The 17,391-nt window shown below is 42.6% G+C and overlaps 2 protein-coding genes across 2 annotated transcripts; one reads left to right on the forward strand and one right to left on the reverse strand.

Annotated features, from left to right (window-relative positions):
- The first annotated feature begins 999 nt into the window (after positions 1-999).
- On the forward strand, positions 1,000-10,543 carry INPP5E (inositol polyphosphate-5-phosphatase, 72 kDa). The gene is made up of 10 exons (XM_009579475.1): positions 1,000-1,856; positions 3,650-3,773; positions 4,523-4,620; positions 5,313-5,437; positions 5,591-5,710; positions 6,105-6,212; positions 7,177-7,338; positions 8,036-8,151; positions 8,618-8,754; positions 10,109-10,543. Exons 1-10 carry the CDS (start codon positions 1,000-1,002, stop codon positions 10,239-10,241), a joined length of 1,980 nt encoding a protein of 659 aa, XP_009577770.1. The 3' UTR covers positions 10,242-10,543.
- A 2,522-nt stretch (positions 10,544-13,065) lies between these two features.
- Positions 13,066-17,292, reverse strand: PMPCA (peptidase (mitochondrial processing) alpha). The gene is given in 10 exon segments (XM_009579476.1): positions 13,066-13,307; positions 13,646-13,790; positions 14,035-14,097; positions 14,220-14,310; positions 14,792-14,910; positions 15,177-15,269; positions 15,490-15,753; positions 16,174-16,274; positions 16,839-16,914; positions 17,230-17,292. Coding segments are annotated over 10 exon segments (1,185 nt in total). The 3' UTR covers positions 13,066-13,137.
- Positions 17,293-17,391: the final 99 nt, after the last annotated feature.

Genomic DNA, 17,391 nt, shown 5'->3' on the forward strand with positions numbered 1-17,391 from the left:
GGGCTGGCGCAGCCGCTGTCAGGGCTGCGGTCGTGGCGAAGCGGGTCGGTGAGAAGGCGAGGTGTGAGGAGGTGGCAAAGCCATCCCTCCTGTCTGATCAGTGGAGAAAGCGGGCGGCTTCACCTCGGGTGCAAAAACAGCGTTCTGGTGTGCTTCAACAGCATTTTGCATTTCCAGTACAGAGCTACAGAGTGTACCACTGCAGGTGGGAAGTTTGGTTTGCAATAACCTCCCACCTTGCGAGGTGCTTACCTCCCCAAGTAGCTGTTTTCCTTGAACCCTGATTACGTATCCTTGAAAGTACTCCTCAGATATTTTCTCAGTTTCAGCAGCAGTGGCCGGGGATTGGCGCAAAGCAAGGAAAGGTGGCAGCGATCTCCCCGCTGTGAGATCACGGTAGAAGCTGAGATCACTGGAAATTTCCTGGCCTCTGGCACTGAGTGCTGCGGGCAGCCTGGAGGCTGGTTGTGCTGGTGACTCACTGTACAGCAAGGAGAACAATCTGTGATTTATGTGCAGTTTTAATTTCCTTTCATGCTAACAGTATACACAACCTTTTCTTAAAGAAGTCTGTATGCAGCTGTGATGCCTACAGCAGTGAGGAACTCAGTTCACTGCTCTGCTCTTGGGAAAAAAAAAGCCAACAACATTGGTTTTCTGACAAGGTCACGTTAAAGTTTCAATTGTTCTAGAGGGAGGTCCTGTGAGGAGCTTGCTTTCTGATTAAGGAGCAGAGTTTGCAACTCAATAACTTTTCATTCTTACGTGTTTCTCTTGGGGAAATCCAGGTATCCCACCTCTTGAAATTTTGCAGACAATGCATCTGCCTACACATACACCTGCCCTTCATTCTCAACTAAAGACTGAGCTGTCTTCAATTTCTATGTCCTTCTGGCTTGGTTAAAGCTCTGTGAACCTACAGGGTAAGGAAGGGAAGGAAACTATGCTGTGAGGAACTTTTCGTGTGGAGCAGTGTCCATAGCTGGTACCCGGGGGAGAATGAGTACTCCAAATGGATTTCCACAGCACTCAGGGGCATGTGTTACTCGGAGCATGGAGGGTGGAGCAGTACAGGACCTGCATGCTAAAAAAGCTGGCAAAGCAGCAAAGAAGGAGGCTGGTGGCAATGCGGTGCTTACCTTTGAAGATCCTCCAAGTGTACGCACCTCTTTAAATGAAACCTTAAAGCTTCTACCAGATGAACTCAAAGCTAATATGAAAATTAAATCGGTCACTCCAAGGCCTCCTCGGAAACCCCGGCTGGAGCGTGCTGCATCTCTGGATGAGAAAAGCTGGAGGAGGTGGAGGCGGTTTAGAACGAGTCAGGAAAGTCTAACTGATCCTAATGAGACAAGTTCCTCAAATGGTTCTCTGCAGGAAGCGTCCCTCAGCCCTCCCGTCAGGGGTAGGGCAAGCCCCTGCCATCAGTGCTGCCAGCAGAATTCCTTGCACAGTTCACCAGACGCCTCAGAAAACAGTCTCATGGGGAAGAGCAGAGGAGGCACCTCCGACCTGGGGAAACGAGCCTCCGAGATCTCCAGTGCCTTTGGTGGGCTTCTGCGGGGGAAAGCGTTTGCAGGCGGCAAACCCCGGCTGTCCCAAATAATGCCGGCTCGACCTCTGCCACCCATGGAGCTCAATGTGGCCTCTCACACACTGAGGACAGCTAATAGGATTGACTCAGATTGTATGGATTATCGACATTATTCTCAGCACAAGTTTGGGAGGGTAAGCAGCAGCTTGAGCGATACCAGGCTACATGGCAATGGGATGGTCTATGATAATTGCTCCACAGACTCCATGAAATCTACGTTCAGCCTGCTCACTCCCATTCGCTCCAAGGATGTTCGAAGCAGGTATGTCCCCCAGCTTCTCATGGCAAAGTTTAGGGTGCGTTAGCAGGGAGCCAGCTGCCCTGCAGAATCCTGCTGGGCAGACGCAGGGAACTTCAGGCCGATCAGTAAAGCACAAAAGTTGTTCTGTGTTGTTTAACCTGCTGTGGAGACTGGAAAGAGTTTGCATATGAAGAGGTTGGTACAAATACTCTATATTTGCTCCTTTAAGCTGGGTATTGTTTTTCATAAATATAATTTTGATTTGCTGTCAGCTTGCTTGTAATATGTAAGTAATCTGTTTTGAAAATTAAGAAACAGTAGCTGTGCATGCTAATAGTTGGGAAAATTTTTTTTTTTTTTTAATCTAAAAGTACATTGGGCTTGAACTGAAATGTTAAATGGCAGGAAAAAACCCCAAATATTTTAGCTTGAAACTATTAGCAGTACATGCAGTACTATCACAATCCTGTAAGGTGCTGAGGATCCTCTGCAGATGTTGAGCTTGTTTGGCTTTTGGCAGGATCAAATCATGTACTGTGAACTGCTTCAGTGTCCCACAGGAGCTCCTCAGCCCCAGCTTTTCCAGGAATCTCTTAAGGAAGAGTGTGATTCCACTCAGATCTCAGCACTTTCTCCTAGTGTGGCCCTGACCTCTTACTCTGGTTGATCATTTGTCTTCATTCTTAGTTAAATTTAGATTATTGATTGGAGGGAGCTGAGGTGGGTATATTAATCTGCGTACCACCATATCGAATCCTCTTCTCGTGTTGGCTGCAGACTGTCTATTTGTGAAGACCTGCCTGCACACAGCACAAACACTGCAACCAGTATTACTGATAATGCTGCAGGTCAGGAAACATGTTAAAAGGTAAAGGATATCAAGTGCTCAGCTAAAGGTTGTGTGCTATAGATACACAACAGTCTGCAAGACCTCGAGGGATAAATCTGATCATTGATCCGAAGAGTGGGAGTCAGTGGTACAGGGGAAAATAATTCTGAGAGATAAATTAAGGTGTTACTAACTGGTAGAAAAGCCCCGAAGATGGACTGTTACTTGTTTGCCATGAAGGGTTTTCTTTCACTTCCCTCTGCAAAGCTGTTGGAGTCAGGTGGGCAGCTGGGTGCTGTCACCATTATTTGCAGAGCTTAAGCAAGATTAAAAATGCTTATTCAACTTGCAGTCCTTTTGCCAATACCCCTTGCTTTTGTAAGCAGTGTGTTCTTTGGCGAGGCAGGCGACGTGGGGCAGATCTATCCTTTTCGAATTATATTCTTTTAGACCTCGGACTCAATAAATGGTTTACTTGAAAGCTAATTTGACGAGCTGAATTGAAGGAAGAATGCGAGTTTGAATCCTTAATTAGGAGCAACTTGGTGCCAAAACATTGGGAATGGTGGAGCTATTTTCATGTTTTAAGTAAACTAAGTTGCTTCAAGATACTCAAATGTCAAACCAATCTCTTCATTTTGTGTCTGCAGTAAGTACTAGGGGGATTGAAGATTTTGGATGGCATAAGTCTTCTCATCACAGAACCTGTGCAGCATCAGTTTCACCATCATACTTGTGTCCTGGCTTTGAAAAGGCCAGTTTATGACAATAGTTTTGTTTTCTTGCATATGATCCATGAAATCTCTGTAAGGGTTAGAACTTTATAAGGAACTTCAGGCAAGCAGAACAATATATAAATACTAAATGCTATTTTCTTGAGCTGAAGGTATGTTACTGATTAACTCAAGATTCAAGTGTTACAAATCATTATTCCAACTGTCATGCCGTTTCCTTAGACGCTCTTTTATGGGTCTTCTGTTCACAGAAGCTATTTGGAAGGCAGCCTTCTGGCGAATGGTGCCTTACTGGGAGCAGAAGAACTTAGCAAATATTTCCCTGATCGGAATATTGGAATTTTTGTGGCCACCTGGAACATGCAGGGTCAGAAGGTACGTGCACATAAGTCTCCACAGGTCTTTTGGCAGTGGTAAAGTTACCCCATCGTTACTGCAAGGACTGGTGCGATGGTTTTTTTCTGTTCATTACTATGTTCCTCATCAACCTGAGTTCATTGTCCTTATCAAATTACAAGGCCCTCTCATGCGTGTTCATCTTAGCGAGAGAGTCAGTGTAACGGGGTTCCTCAGCTACTAGGTGTGACAACAGTGAGCTTGTAGTGCCACTCTGGCTTTTTGTGGCAGCTCCTTTACGCTCCATTGCAGTTAGGGTCATATGAAGATGACTGACGATTTAGTGCTTAGGATGAGAACATCTCTGATAAAGAACACAACCTCCTGCCTTCGTCTTTACGTAGCCTAGGAATTCAAGAGTGATTCTACCAGGTGTCTGAGAAGCTATGCAGCTATGCTTGGAAGAACACAAGCAACCCCTGCGGTGTTCAGTAAATAGCCTATGAGACTGGTAAAAAGTAAGCATCACAGGAAATTAGAAACCTCACATTACTGGCCCACATGGCTGAACTGTGGAATCCTGGTTACTGCTGGAGCGACAGCAGTTGAAGTCTGCCTTTGGGAAGGAGAAATTTTAGTATTATCACTTAACCTATTTTTTGAAGCCTGAATTGTTTGCATATGCTGTGGAACTTGTAGCTTAGCCTGGACTTTTCCTGGACTTTTCTAGTAAATCTTTGCATAACTAATACTGCCTTTTTTTTTTTTTTTTTTTTTTTAAATAATAGGAACTTCCAGTGAATCTGAATGACTTCTTATTACCAACAGATCCTGACTGTGCCCAGGACATGTATGTCATTGGGGTTCAAGAAGGCTGTCCAGACAGGTAGCAAAAACAATGTAATGAACCATCCTCTTTTATTGTCAACTAATTACTTTGGTTTTAATTAGTCTGGAAATAGTCTCCATCATATTCTTAATATTTTCAATAAACAACCCATTTAATAAGACTCTGAATTCCGTTGCATGAGCACCAGGGGAAATACAGGAAAATGTCACAAAAATCTGTAAATACAGAACTTGGTCCTGTTGTCAGGGCAGCTAATAGCAAAACTCCTGTCTGATTTCTGTGGGCATCTTACCATAGATCTGAGCTGGCTGTGAGCTAGTTCACGGGCTGGCCGTTAGCTTTAGCAGCCATGTGCTCATTAGTAGTATGTTGCTGCAAATTTCTAGGCTGTCTGAGATTGACCAACCCTAGAAGAGCAGGTTGAAGCCTCATGTCAGACTCTGCTTTTTTAGGGTATTTTCCCAGTGGAACTCTCTTTTCCTCAGATTTGCAAGCTGCTCGGTGCAGTGGCAGTAATATTCTCTCACCAACATGCAAAGTCTGCTGCATGGCATGTGTGGAGTTACACGTCAAGCCTTCACTGCAGCATTGCTGTGGCAGAGGTTTTGCTTACGCTGACTTGACGTTCTTTATCAGAGGGATTGCTCTGTTTTCACAATGCTGATTTCCTTTCCTGGTTATTGTCTCTTGTACTGTCCTTGTGATCCAGCTGTTGTTCTTTCCTGCAGAAGAGAGTGGGAGATCCGCCTACAAGAGACACTAGGTCCCCACTATGTCATGCTCTACTCTGCTGCACATGGGGTGCTGTACATGTCGGTCTTCATTCGGAGGGACCTGATCTGGTTCTGCTCAGGTGTGTGGTCCAGTAAGAGCTGGAGAGAGGGGAGGTGGAAGGACTGCTGCCATCAGATCTCGTCCTTTTCTTCAGGGCTGTCCCTCACCTAAATTTCCTGCTTGCTGTCTCTAGAGGCTTTTCAGTAAACGGAGCTTCTTTTTCTCCTTCCAGAAGTGGAGTATGCCACGGTGACAACTCGAATCGTATCTCAGATCAAAACCAAGGGAGCTCTGGGAATCTGCTTCACATTTTTTGGGACCTCCTTTCTCTTCATCACCTCCCACTTCACATGTGAGACATTTACAATCTTGTTAGAAGTGTCCTGATTGGGGGAGGAGGGGGGTTGCTTTACAAAGGTAAAATAGCTGCAGGGGGATAGAGGAGCAGGACAGACTGAAGTCAAAGCTCAGGATTGCTGAGCTGAGAACAATAAGGGAGGAGGGTTTTTTGAAGCAAACTTACAAAAGAACTGTGTTTAGAAAAACAGAAATGAACTCTGCACAGTTGTATCCCTTTTTCCACACTTCCTGTCAGTATTTTTCAGTCTGTATGCTCCCTGGGTCAGAGTGTTACATTTTATGTGTGGAAAATGTCTGATGACCTTTGGAAGCTCCTATTATAACCAAAAACAGTAACTGAATGAAAATGATGTATCGTTGGCAGTAATGAGATTTCTGTCTTTCAGCTGGGGACAGTAAGGTGAATGAGAGGAAACTGGACTACAATAAAACCATTCAAGCCCTTACACTTCCCAAGAACGTTCCGGACACAAACCCGTATCGATCCAGTTCTAGTAAGTGTGAAACCATGCTTGCGTGGGAGCCCAAATGAACCAAGTTTGTGCATTGTCTTTCAGTCTGCGCTAAGGAGGAGAGAATGACAGTGCTGATTTGAGACGGTATAAAAAGAGACCACAGGTCTTTTGTCTGAGGATGGTTATTATTCACATGATAATTTTTTTTTTTTAAGGTGGGGCATGATTTTGGGGGGAACTTGAGAGAAAAAGATGAAATGGAGGGGGCAAGAGAAAATTCAAAAGGAATTTTCATGTGATGTATTTTTTCTCAGAATAGCAATAAGATAATTTTGGTGTAATTTTTATCAATATCATGGAGGTGTTTCACTTTCCAAGTGTTTTCTAGAACAAGTGTAAATTACTTTATTTCAAAACTTAAGAGAAAGAACATTATTTCAGTTTGCATATACACAGGTCAGCATATTGTTTGCTAAATTCCATTATTGTTTCTTAATACTGTGCTGTTAACATGACATCTAGATATATACTAAGCCCTTTTTCTAGAAAGATGAATTTACTCTTTATCTGCAGCGTAGCATTAGGTTTTTGTGTTCATACTATTTTTAGGTCCTATAGATAGTTTGGTCTCTTCTCAGCTTTTTCTATGATTTTTTTAAATTTGTGTTCTATTTTCTACTGGTTTTTTTATTACCACATTCTGTGATGGTCACAGGCAGAAAACATGCTCAAGTATTATATCTCTTGGTAGTAAAAAGAAAGAATTTATGCCTGTTCCTTGAACATATCTAGCAGCACTCTCAGTAAGCTATGCATCATACAGCTCTCACTTCGAAAGAATTAAGTGAGTTTCATTTTAATGAGCACGTAGCTACATGATATACTTTAATTTTCCTCAGAAGTCAAAAGGAGATTCGGGGAAGAAAAGTTCGGGATTTTTTTTTTGCTTTCAGAACTTTTTAGGATGTTTACCTTTATACTGACTTCTGTCTTGAATTTGCAGGTGATGTCACAACTCGGTTTGATGAAGTATTCTGGTTTGGTGACTTCAACTTCCGACTAAATAAGGATCGTGAGACCGTGGATTCCATCTTAAACCAGAACCCGGAAACGGACGTGTCCAAGCTACTGGCATATGACCAGCTTACTAGTGAAATGAGTAGGGGTGAGGGACTGCTGTTTTTCTCCCTAGCCACCAGGAACAGAGATATCTATGCATAGAAATAATTACAGCCAAATCCCTATTTCCTACAGACCTTTCCTGCTTTCTCTTGTTAAGTTCCCTAAAAAAGGAAGTCAGCAGTTGTCAAATACAGTGGCAGAATATATATATAGCAATATATATTGCTATATATAGTGTATATATATATATAGTGTAATCTCCCAAGCCATTTACTCCTCTGTTTCATAGTGTGTGTGTATATATATATATAGTGTGTATATATATATAGTGTGTATATATATATAGTGTAATCTCCCAAGCCATTTACTCCTCTGTTTCATCCAACTCTTCTATAAACTGGACATTATTCTGTCACAGTGTGTAGGGCATTTAGATTTGAATTGCTAGCATTTGCAAAGCATCGTGAGCTTTCAGTGGAAGGGGAAGTGCATATACCAAATGTTGTTCGTTTAAATAGCCACTGACTAAATAGTCACTGGCTATTTTTTATCCTCATTAGGGAAGAACTTGAGCTTGCTCCTTTTCTGGAGCCCAAGCCCAGGTTTTTCTAGTCATATATGTACATGACTGTTGTTTCTAGCCATCACTAGTTAAGCAGTGTTGAATAAATGCAGAAAATGTGCCAGGTTCTTAGGAAGGAGGAATTTGTTGTTCATGCTGTTCTCCCCTTCCCTTACAGGGTCTATTTTCAAAGGATTCCAAGAGGCTGATATTCATTTCCGTCCTTCCTACAAGTTTGACATAGGAAAGGACAGCTATGACACCACTTCCAAACAAAGGACTCCTTCCTACACGGTAAGAGATGATTTCAGAGCAGCGTGCTTGGAAGGGCTGCTCAGCCTCACATCTGCCTCCAAAGGGGATTCTCACCTGCGAGAAAAAGCTTCCACAGTTGGTCTGCATGAGATACAGTTGTACTGAGATTTGTTGCTTAAGGGCAACAGGGCACATGGAACTGGTTTGGAAGAAAGGATTGCTCAATCTGTGAGCACAGGGGGAGTTTGGCACAGGCTACTAATCTTATTTTCCCTTCCTTACATCTTGTTCCAGTGCATTCTCCCCTGTGCTCAGAGCTGGGCACAGAACCACTGTTGGGATCAGACACACATTCTTCATAAATGTATCCCTGTCCAAGAAACTTAATTTCACTGAGTGGAGCGTGATAAATGAATGGATGTGTCTCTTGTGAACCAGTGCTTCTTTCCAGGGTGGATGTGCAAAGGGAGTTACTGTCAGTCTCCCCTCTCTCTCTGCCTCCCAGGATCGAGTTGTATACCGCAGTCGGTACAAAGATGACATCCATGCTGTCAAGTACTCATCTTGTCCTGTGATCAAAACTTCAGACCATCGGCCTGTATTTGCCTTGTTTCGTGTGAAAGTGAGACCTGGCAGAGACAAGTTAGTACCTCCTTATGCCACTCTGTATGATTGCACATGGCTCCAGTGATCCTGAGGATATGCTCCTGTTCGGAGTTTGTCCTCTCAGGACGGTCCCTGAAATAGAGTTAATCCTGCGTAGCTCTCTGCAGCCTGTTTGTTTTTTACCCAATGTATGTTCTCAGTCGTGTAGCTCTCTGCAGCCTATTTGTTTTTTACCCAATGTATGTTCTCAGTGATCACAGCAGTAAGAGCACTTAAACCTCGCAGTGACATCTGAAATCCCTGCTGCCAGGTCCCTTAATCCTCCTGAGGGAGATAGATGGCGTCCATTGCAATTGACTATAAATCTGTGTTTCATCTGAGATGCAGCTCTCTGTTTTTCCTGTCGGCATGGACAGCTTTCCTCTTCTGTTCCTAAAAAAAAATGCAGTTTTCTCTCCTCAGTGGTGGCTGCATTTCAACATAGCTGTATATATGTGGAGTATTTTGAGATCCTCCAGGTTTCTTAATGTTCCACTGTGGGCTGCCATGCTAGTAGAACTCCTTAGAAAATTTGGTGAAGTGACTGAAATTTAGTTAGTCTTTTTTTTCTGTGAGTAGCATGCTCAGGGATTTCAAGACCCATGTATCTAGAAACTCCTCAGTGGTGGCTGCATTTCAACATAGCTGTATATATGTGGAGTATTTTGAGATCCTCCAGGTTTCTTAATGTTCCACTGTGGGCTGCCATGCTAGTAGAACTCCTTAGAAAATTTGGTGAAGTGACTGAAATTTAGTTAGTCTTTTTTTTCTGTGAGTAGCATGCTCAGGGATTTCAAGACCCATGTATCTAGAAAATGCTGATTTCTCAAAGCACTTGATCAGCACTGCAATTAGAATTGGGTTTTTTTGTTTGTTTGTTTATGGGTATTAAATACCCATTAAATAGAAGTATTGCAGAGTCTGTGAAGCTGGGCTGCTAAGGTTTCCTTCTGGCCCTTCTAGAACAGACCAAGGTAAGAACTGTTGTGCATGAACCATACCAGCGAATACAGCAAGCTAACAGTAAGCTAGTTTAGCTTTTCAAATGAGTGGTTTTTGGTTTAGGGTCATAAAGAATGTCCCTTATGAATTCAGGCATGTTCATGCTTAAATTGGAAGTACATTTGCCTTTTACAACCGATATTTTCTTCATTTAAATGTATTGTGAAAAACGTTAGCTTGTTGCTGTGGAAGAACTTTATTTTACCCATTTTCTCCCACAGCAGTAACTGAATGCCTTAAGAAAGTAAAAATTACGTTTCTGGCCTTTGTTGTATGAACTAGTTGGGAAAGGTTGGGCAAACAAGAACGTATTTGTGCCCTGATCTACTTGCTTGTGTTTATATTGTAGCATTCCACTTGCTGCAGGGCAGTTTGACAGAGAACTCTATTTAATTGGAATAAAGAGGCGGATTACAAGGGAACTTCAGAAACGGCAAGAGCAAAAGGACCAAAAATCCAGCAGCGTATGTAGCGTTTCCTGAGCTGAGAACTCTGCAATGCTTGTGTTAGAGGTGCCCGGAAAGAGGATTTCAGGCCACGGCAAACTCTGCAGGGAATTGTCTGCTTAAGCACCTCTGGCAGTTGCTGTGGCTTGTGAAGAATGGCTTAAACCTCATCCTGGATTCATTTGCATGAGCTAATCCAGGTGGCTCAAGTGCTTTTGCTGAAGAAAATGGAGTCAATTATTTAGGACATCCATCCCAACAGATGTAATTGATTTATTTTTAACCGTACTATCTTTGGAAGCAACTGGATTCTATCTCTTGGTTCTAAGATGACTCCACACAGGGGGCACAGCTTCTGGAATTGGCATGACCATGGGCAGGGGACCTAAGAAAAGCCTGCAGAAAGGTGAAAATTTTTGTTTGTCTGTTTGATTTGATCTGGTTAGCTTATGTACATTGTGGGGTTGGTATTTTTCTCCTTATCTGTAGCCAAGTGTATGGTATTCTGTAAAATGTGTAACAGGGACCAGTTAGGGGACTTCAGCAGTTTTGTGTAGGGATGGTGCTCCTGTGTTGGGCTTTTTCGGTCCTCTACAGCAAAATCTGTGTGAATGTACTACTGTACATTTGAAGTATAGAAACATTGCCTTTCAATAATTATTCTATAGGCCTTCTGTTACTGAGAGGTTAAATATCAATCTCTCACACCATATATTTGGCTGTTGAGACTGCTCGAAACAATCCCTTCCTTAACTCACTTGCCTTCCCCAGGGGTGATAAAACAAACCTGCCTTCAGCAGCAGGACACTTGAGTTGAAAATAACGGCGTAAGTACAGTTACTATGTAATGCTTCAACAAAGTGATTAAGGTGTCAAGTGAGTACTAGGGAAGTATGCAGAGAAACTGCAGCAAGTCAGATCAGCACAGTTCCATTACCTCTGATTACAGTTAATTCCTTTTGTTTTCATTTTTCCAAGTCAGTGAACTGTGAATAACTTGCTATTTTTGAAGTAGTGTTGTCTTAAGGCTAAACATACTACATGGACCAGTACGGCACTGGTAAAATGTTAAGTACAGCTAATACTTAAAAACCCTTCACGAGCACAGATCGGCTGGATCATTAATCACCTTCGTACATAAAACACCGTGCAAACAACTTGGAGCAAGTGCTGCTAACTATGCAACCTGTCCAAGACAGAGCTTCTGTTCTGCGGTACAAACACTTATGGCACTGACCTGTCTGTAGCCATCAGGTATTTGGATTTCCTTTCTTTTTAAAGGAATAAAAATAAATTAATGCAATACCTTAAATGAGAACCAGCTCTTATTGCAGCGTTGTCAGAACTAGAGTTCTTTGACTGTGTGATGCATGCTAACCGTTCGGGTGACCTGAGCCATCTATCTTCAGCTGGAAAAGCGGGATAGATTTCTTTGGGATCGTTTGCATTGAACAAAGCAAGCACATCTCACCTACTAGTTCAAGAAACCCAGCCATTACCTGATGAATTTCAGAACTCTTACTACTTGCTCCAGTCATTTAGAGGTCTCTTTATTTTCTTACAAACATACACAACAACTGAATAGGACTTCCATACTGTGGGTTCCACAAGAAGCAATGCAACATGTTTTTCTTCTAGTTGCATGAGGAAAGGTATGGGGATAAAGCAGGTAATAGCTGCCTCACAGTGTTCCGCTCCCAGTTTGATTGCTCCTTACAATACACATCTAGCCAGTGAAGTGCTGCAATGCAGCTGCCTACATTTTTAAGCCCTTATGTTAGGGGATTATGTAAATCAAATGTTTTATTCCTCTCTTTTGCGTCTCCATTTCTTCAGTATGTCAAATGCGTGGCACTTAGATTAATGTCTTTCTGTAACATGGTGTCAGTCACTTTCAAGATTATAAGCTTTCTAAATGATGTCACTTTGTTGATCTTGACTGCTAGCTGAGCGACATCTCTGCTGTGAGACTGACAATTATGTCTTCTTTTTGAAAGGCCTTAAGTTCATCTGAGTGACAATGAAGAAAGTAGGTATGAGTTTAAGGTGCAGCAGCAGCAACTCCTTTAATAACTTTCTGTTTGTGTACCAACTCTGGAGTAAAAGAACTTCTATTCTTTAGCATAGTTCACTTGCAAGTGAAAAACCTGAAGAATAGAATCGCTTTCATTCTAGAGTAAGTGTCCATGTAGCATTATGCATAATACCTCTGTAGATGAACTCCACAGATACTTAGTTATGCCATAGGTCTACTTTCCTCTGAGCTCTAGCAAAATTATGAAGTTATATCCAGACATGTGACTTCTACTAGTACTACAGAATGGTAAATTACACTGAGGAAATGGATCCATGATGCTTGTAACAAAACCAGGACTGCAGGAAACTTGTTGCCTAACTTCACGTGGATAACAACTAGTATTTTCCTAATTCAGTTTGACCAAGTCTTTGTTCAAGACTTATTTGACTATATTCTTTGAATTCGGATTTGTAAGCCAACCTCTTTAACAGGCCACCACATTCCTCAAGAAGGGCACACACCAGGGCCTCCCCCACTTCTGCTGACAGGATTAAGTGGTAACACACAAAAGTGACTTACTTCTTCTCAGATACATGCTTTCAGTTGTAGGGATGAATATTTTGGCTTGCTTTGTTGTCCCCAGTGCCAAGAGAAGGCTGTATACATCCATCATCATCTCTTGTAACCTACTCAGAGGGTCACAGTACTCATCCAGAGCCAGGGTGGGCCTTTAAGCCCAACATAACGAGCTCTTCACAGTCCAGTGTTCTGAAGCAGCTTTGTTCAGCTGTAGCACAGCTCCATGTTTGCACAGTATGCCTGGAAAGATGGGGGAGAAGGGCTTGCAGCAATATTAGAATCTCAAAAACATATGAAAAAAGAAGCAAGTCTGTCGGACGTGCAGGATGCACTGCTTTATCGAAAGAGCCGGTACATTCGAGGGAGTCGCCCATCCTTACTGGAAAGCGCTGCCTGGATGTGTTCGTAAGTGGGCAAATCTGTTAAGTCACCCAGTGCAGCCACAGCTGGTTTTTTATGAAGCATCTTAGTGACCACTCTCTTGATATCAGTAGATTTCACCTGACCTGCAGAAAAAAAAAAAGCACCAGAGTTGTGATAACTACATTCTAAATAGCACAAAACAGCTTTATTATGATGCTGAGTCAGTCCCCGTGCTCAAAAAACCAATCACTAACTATAGACCTTCTCTACCATGCTTGTTTTTTCCTTCCTTCTAACAAAAATAAGCATTGTGCTAGCTTGCAAGCCATTGAGAAGATCAGTTTGAAATATGTATCTGTAGTATTTGTGCCCCCAGGCTTTCTAAGGCAATTCATCTGTGCTACAAGAGTATGTTGGAAGTTGCCCCGCCCTGATTGTACCCACAATTCAGTCAAGGCAAGGAAAAGCATCATCTACTCACTGATCAGGTCACAGAGCTCATGAGGTAGCTTCCTTGTGTTTGTTGCCAACACTTGCCTTCCCACATCTTCAAAGATAACTGGCCGAGACTCAAGGTTCATCATGAGCATGGACTTCAGCTGTGTCTTTGCTCGCTCAAGTTCTACCTGTGAATGAGCAGCAAATACAAATAGATGTTCAAAAAGGTCTGGCCACTGCTCTCTAATACAAGATGCCACGTGAGAGTTCTGCAAACACCTTCCTCTTTGTGAATGTGTTGCTAACGTTACTATATCCTTTTACAGAAATACGTAACGTACGTATCTACAGAAATTCATTCTAGCAAGGCCAGCACAATGCATTATTTCAGCACAAAGACCATCTGCATAGTCTGCAAGTTAGGCTGCTGACCTCTCCTACTGCTCCTGCCATTAGAATGAATTCTCTTGTGATGATTTCCACCATCTCTCGAACCTAGGAAAAACAGATAATTGAAAAAAGATTAGAACAATGCTTATTCTGTTAACATTACTGTCTGGTAATAAGTGATGTGATTACTTTTAAGGACACCTGTCTTTGACTACAGGACTATATACCTGTTTTGGATCTGCACTGGCATGTATACACAGAAGACCTGTATCCTCGTAACTGTGGTGGTAAGAGGTTGCATTATACATCCAGTGGTGCCTGTGAGTATACAAACAGTATTTAAAAATATAAAAAAACAATTCAAATGTAAAAATTAAACAAACATAGACAGCGAGTCCCCTCCTAGTGCATTTTCAGGATTCTCAGCAATTTCAGTAAGAATTGTCAATCCCTGCCTCTGACAATTTCTGCATGTGCCATGTATTTCCTTCTCTCCACTTGCATCCTTCAGACCAAACCCACAACAAGACAGAGCAGTATTACTGGTACCAACTGCCAATTCTGTTAATATCCCCTGATTAAAGGATTGGGCTAGTGGAGGAAGACAGGATTCCTGGTCACTTCTGCCCTTTACTTTCACCCTCTCAAAATGCCCACTGACAAATCAGTCCTGCATCTTTCAAGCAGAATAAGCTGATGTAAAACCTGGGGGTGTTGGCTTTCAAAAGATGAAGCCTTCCATGTGAACCTGCTAGAGAAGACTGTTTCTGCTATCCCTTAAACAGAAAGGCAAACAAACCTGTTGAGCACATTGAGATACAGTCGGGTGAACATGCCCTTGCCAGGCCCTCCAGCTGAAAAAGAGCCACCACCTCCCATCATCATGTTTAATACCGCAAAGGGAATGAAATCTTCCTCCTGAATTGCAACAAGAAATTCAGTCAGCAAATAGCAGAGCTCTCAAGGGTCTGGGATGAGTAAAGAGGGAGAAAAAGAGTCAGAAAGAAACATGGCACAGGAAGAGTGTAAAGGTCAGTGCCTTCATCAAACTGTCAGTGAAAAAGCTGCTTGTCTGTACGTGCAGCATCAGCAGCAAGAGTGCCAATGTTTACATAATGAGATAGTATTCTGTGATTCTTCAAGGACAGGGCACCCAGAACAAAGGATTTTAGGTTAATACTTACTAAAAACGAGCAGCTTTCTAACCCAATCATGATGTGGGTAAGCTCTGGGATGGGAGTAGGGCCCAGACTCACATCTGACATATCTTTTTCAACCTGTGGGAAGGGCAGACAAATTATTAGGACCGATTTTCACCTTTGTTGGATCCAGCTTGATACATTCCCAATAATTAACCTGTCACCCAAATAATGGCTGTCAAGGCCGGTTTTGGCTTTTTTAGAAAAGCAAAGCCTATAGAGAAATAAGCTCAAGTCCAAATCTGCACCTCCAACAGAGAGGAAGAGGCATGATGCCACCTCCACCTTCCTTTTTTACCTTGACAATGCCTCCTGTGTACTGAGCCACAGATCTGTCCACGTCCTTGCTCTGCCCACTGCCCCACACCGGCTCCGCTCCAAGCAGATGTTTCTTCGCACACTCCACTAACTGCTCGTGCTCGATTCCCACCCCGGCAAGCACCATCCTGTCTGGCGTATAGTAGTTGCGCAGGTATGAATGCAGGACTTCTCGATCAATTTTGTCAGTATTTTCCACTGGGCAGAACCTGTTCAGTCCAACTGTATTGTCTCTGTAGGCTGCCTAAAAGGAAACAGATACATTAAAGTAACAAATATTACTTCACCCCCCTCCATCTAAACCTTCTCTTTCTGTTTTAGAATTATGCCTACCTGTTTGAGACATGTAAGAGAGGAAAGGCTGAGCATTATTTCACTAATGTCAGCGTAAATCAACAACTCATCGTTGTCACCCATGTCAACAAAGATAAGTTATAGATAGTTTTAGTTTAAGTTAAAATCTTTCACGTGTGTAGAATGTAGGACTTCAAGTGGAGGGGCAGCAAAATTCTCCCTCTCACCACTGAAATCTAACTGAATAACAGAAAAATCTGTTTTCAGAATAGTCTAAAATAAACCCTGAAGTTGAGGAAAAACTGAGGAAGAGAATGCAGCATGTCTCATACAGGGGACTGCATGCAAGGTACACTTTTCAGTGTTTTACCGCATGGATCATTTCTGTGAGGAGAGGCTCTGGATCAGGTCTCATATTCAAGTCTTCAAGTTCAAATCGTATAGCCATTCTAGTCATCTCAATTTCTTCATCTGTAGTAAGAAAGAAAACAAGAGATAACAACCACCACGCATAATACCTAATTGCTACATGATAACTTCTTGATGAGCACAATCTAATGAAGAATTCTGAAATCTAATAGCAAGTCATGCGTTGGGAGTCTTTTTTTGAGACAGAGACTTTTGTTCCCTGACCTGATAACCTGGGCTGTAGCGCTACATCAGCCAGCAAGTTGACCACTGTGTCCAGGCCTTTGGCGTCAGCAGAAACAGCGTACATTATGGTATCCCTGCAACACAAGCAGATAGGTTCTGCACTGAGAAGTCACGTCTACAATCATTCAGTAAATATGCATCAGGAAGTCACAGATAAAGCTGCTTGACCATTATCATTAAATGCTTTCAAAAGGAAACAGAACTGACTTTTATAACCCTTTCTGGTTCACTTTTGTAGCTTCCTGGCAGTCGCCACAAATGGATTTCTGCTGCTTAGAAGCAAAAAGTGGCTTTTACTGTCTCACACCAGAAAAAGCAACTCAAACTACTGTCCGTGTTACAACCACTCAGGTAGCAGAGCACAGAGAAAGAGCGTCATACCTCGATGCCTGGCAGTCACAAATGCCCCCGTGCTTTTCTAAGGTGAGGAGAATTTCATCTTTGCTGCCAAACTGAGCTGTGGACTAAGAAAGAAGATACCAGTGTTATTAATTAGTAAAGCTATAGCTGTTCATAATCCTTCAGTGTAGCCCAGAACAAGCATCATCTTTTTTGAGTTAAATGGTTTGCTAAATACTTACTAACCTTGGAGGTGAAAGCACAACAGGCTTTCAAAATATAATTACGGTCGCAATAATTAACTAGGAACACCATCACCATCTATTTAAACAGATCAAACCCCCAGTGCCGCTGCGAGGAGCAGGTCCTGCCCTCGGCCGCTCACTGCTGTGCAGATTTACGGCGGTTCGCACAGACTCCGGGTCCCCACTACTACTCACGGAGAAGGCCAGCTTTTCCAAGAAGTGAGAGATGCCACTGAGGTATTTCGCTTCATGTCTTGATCCCGAATTTATAAGAACTAGCGTTAAGAAGAGAAAAAGTCAGCATGACTTTTACCCCCCCGGTCCACAGACACACGTCAGGCACCCGGCTC

Source organism: Fulmarus glacialis, unplaced genomic scaffold (genome assembly GCF_000690835.1).
Source record: "Fulmarus glacialis isolate BGI_N327 unplaced genomic scaffold, ASM69083v1 scaffold39596, whole genome shotgun sequence".
In the NCBI taxonomy this organism is placed as follows: domain Eukaryota; kingdom Metazoa; phylum Chordata; class Aves; order Procellariiformes; family Procellariidae; genus Fulmarus; species Fulmarus glacialis.

What these genes read in the sequence shown, in the direction of transcription:
- INPP5E (XM_009579475.1), top strand. Translation starts at nt 1,000, where the DNA reads ATGAGTACTCCAAATGGATTTCCACAGCACTCAGGGGCATGTGTTACT. An exon ending in GGAACATGCAGGGTCAGAAG is followed by an intron (nt 3,774 to 4,522) that starts GTACGTGCACAT and finishes TTTAAATAATAG; the next exon opens with GAACTTCCAGTGAATCTGAA. An exon ending in CATCACCTCCCACTTCACAT is followed by an intron (nt 5,711 to 6,104) that starts GTGAGACATTTA and finishes TCTGTCTTTCAG; the next exon opens with CTGGGGACAGTAAGGTGAAT.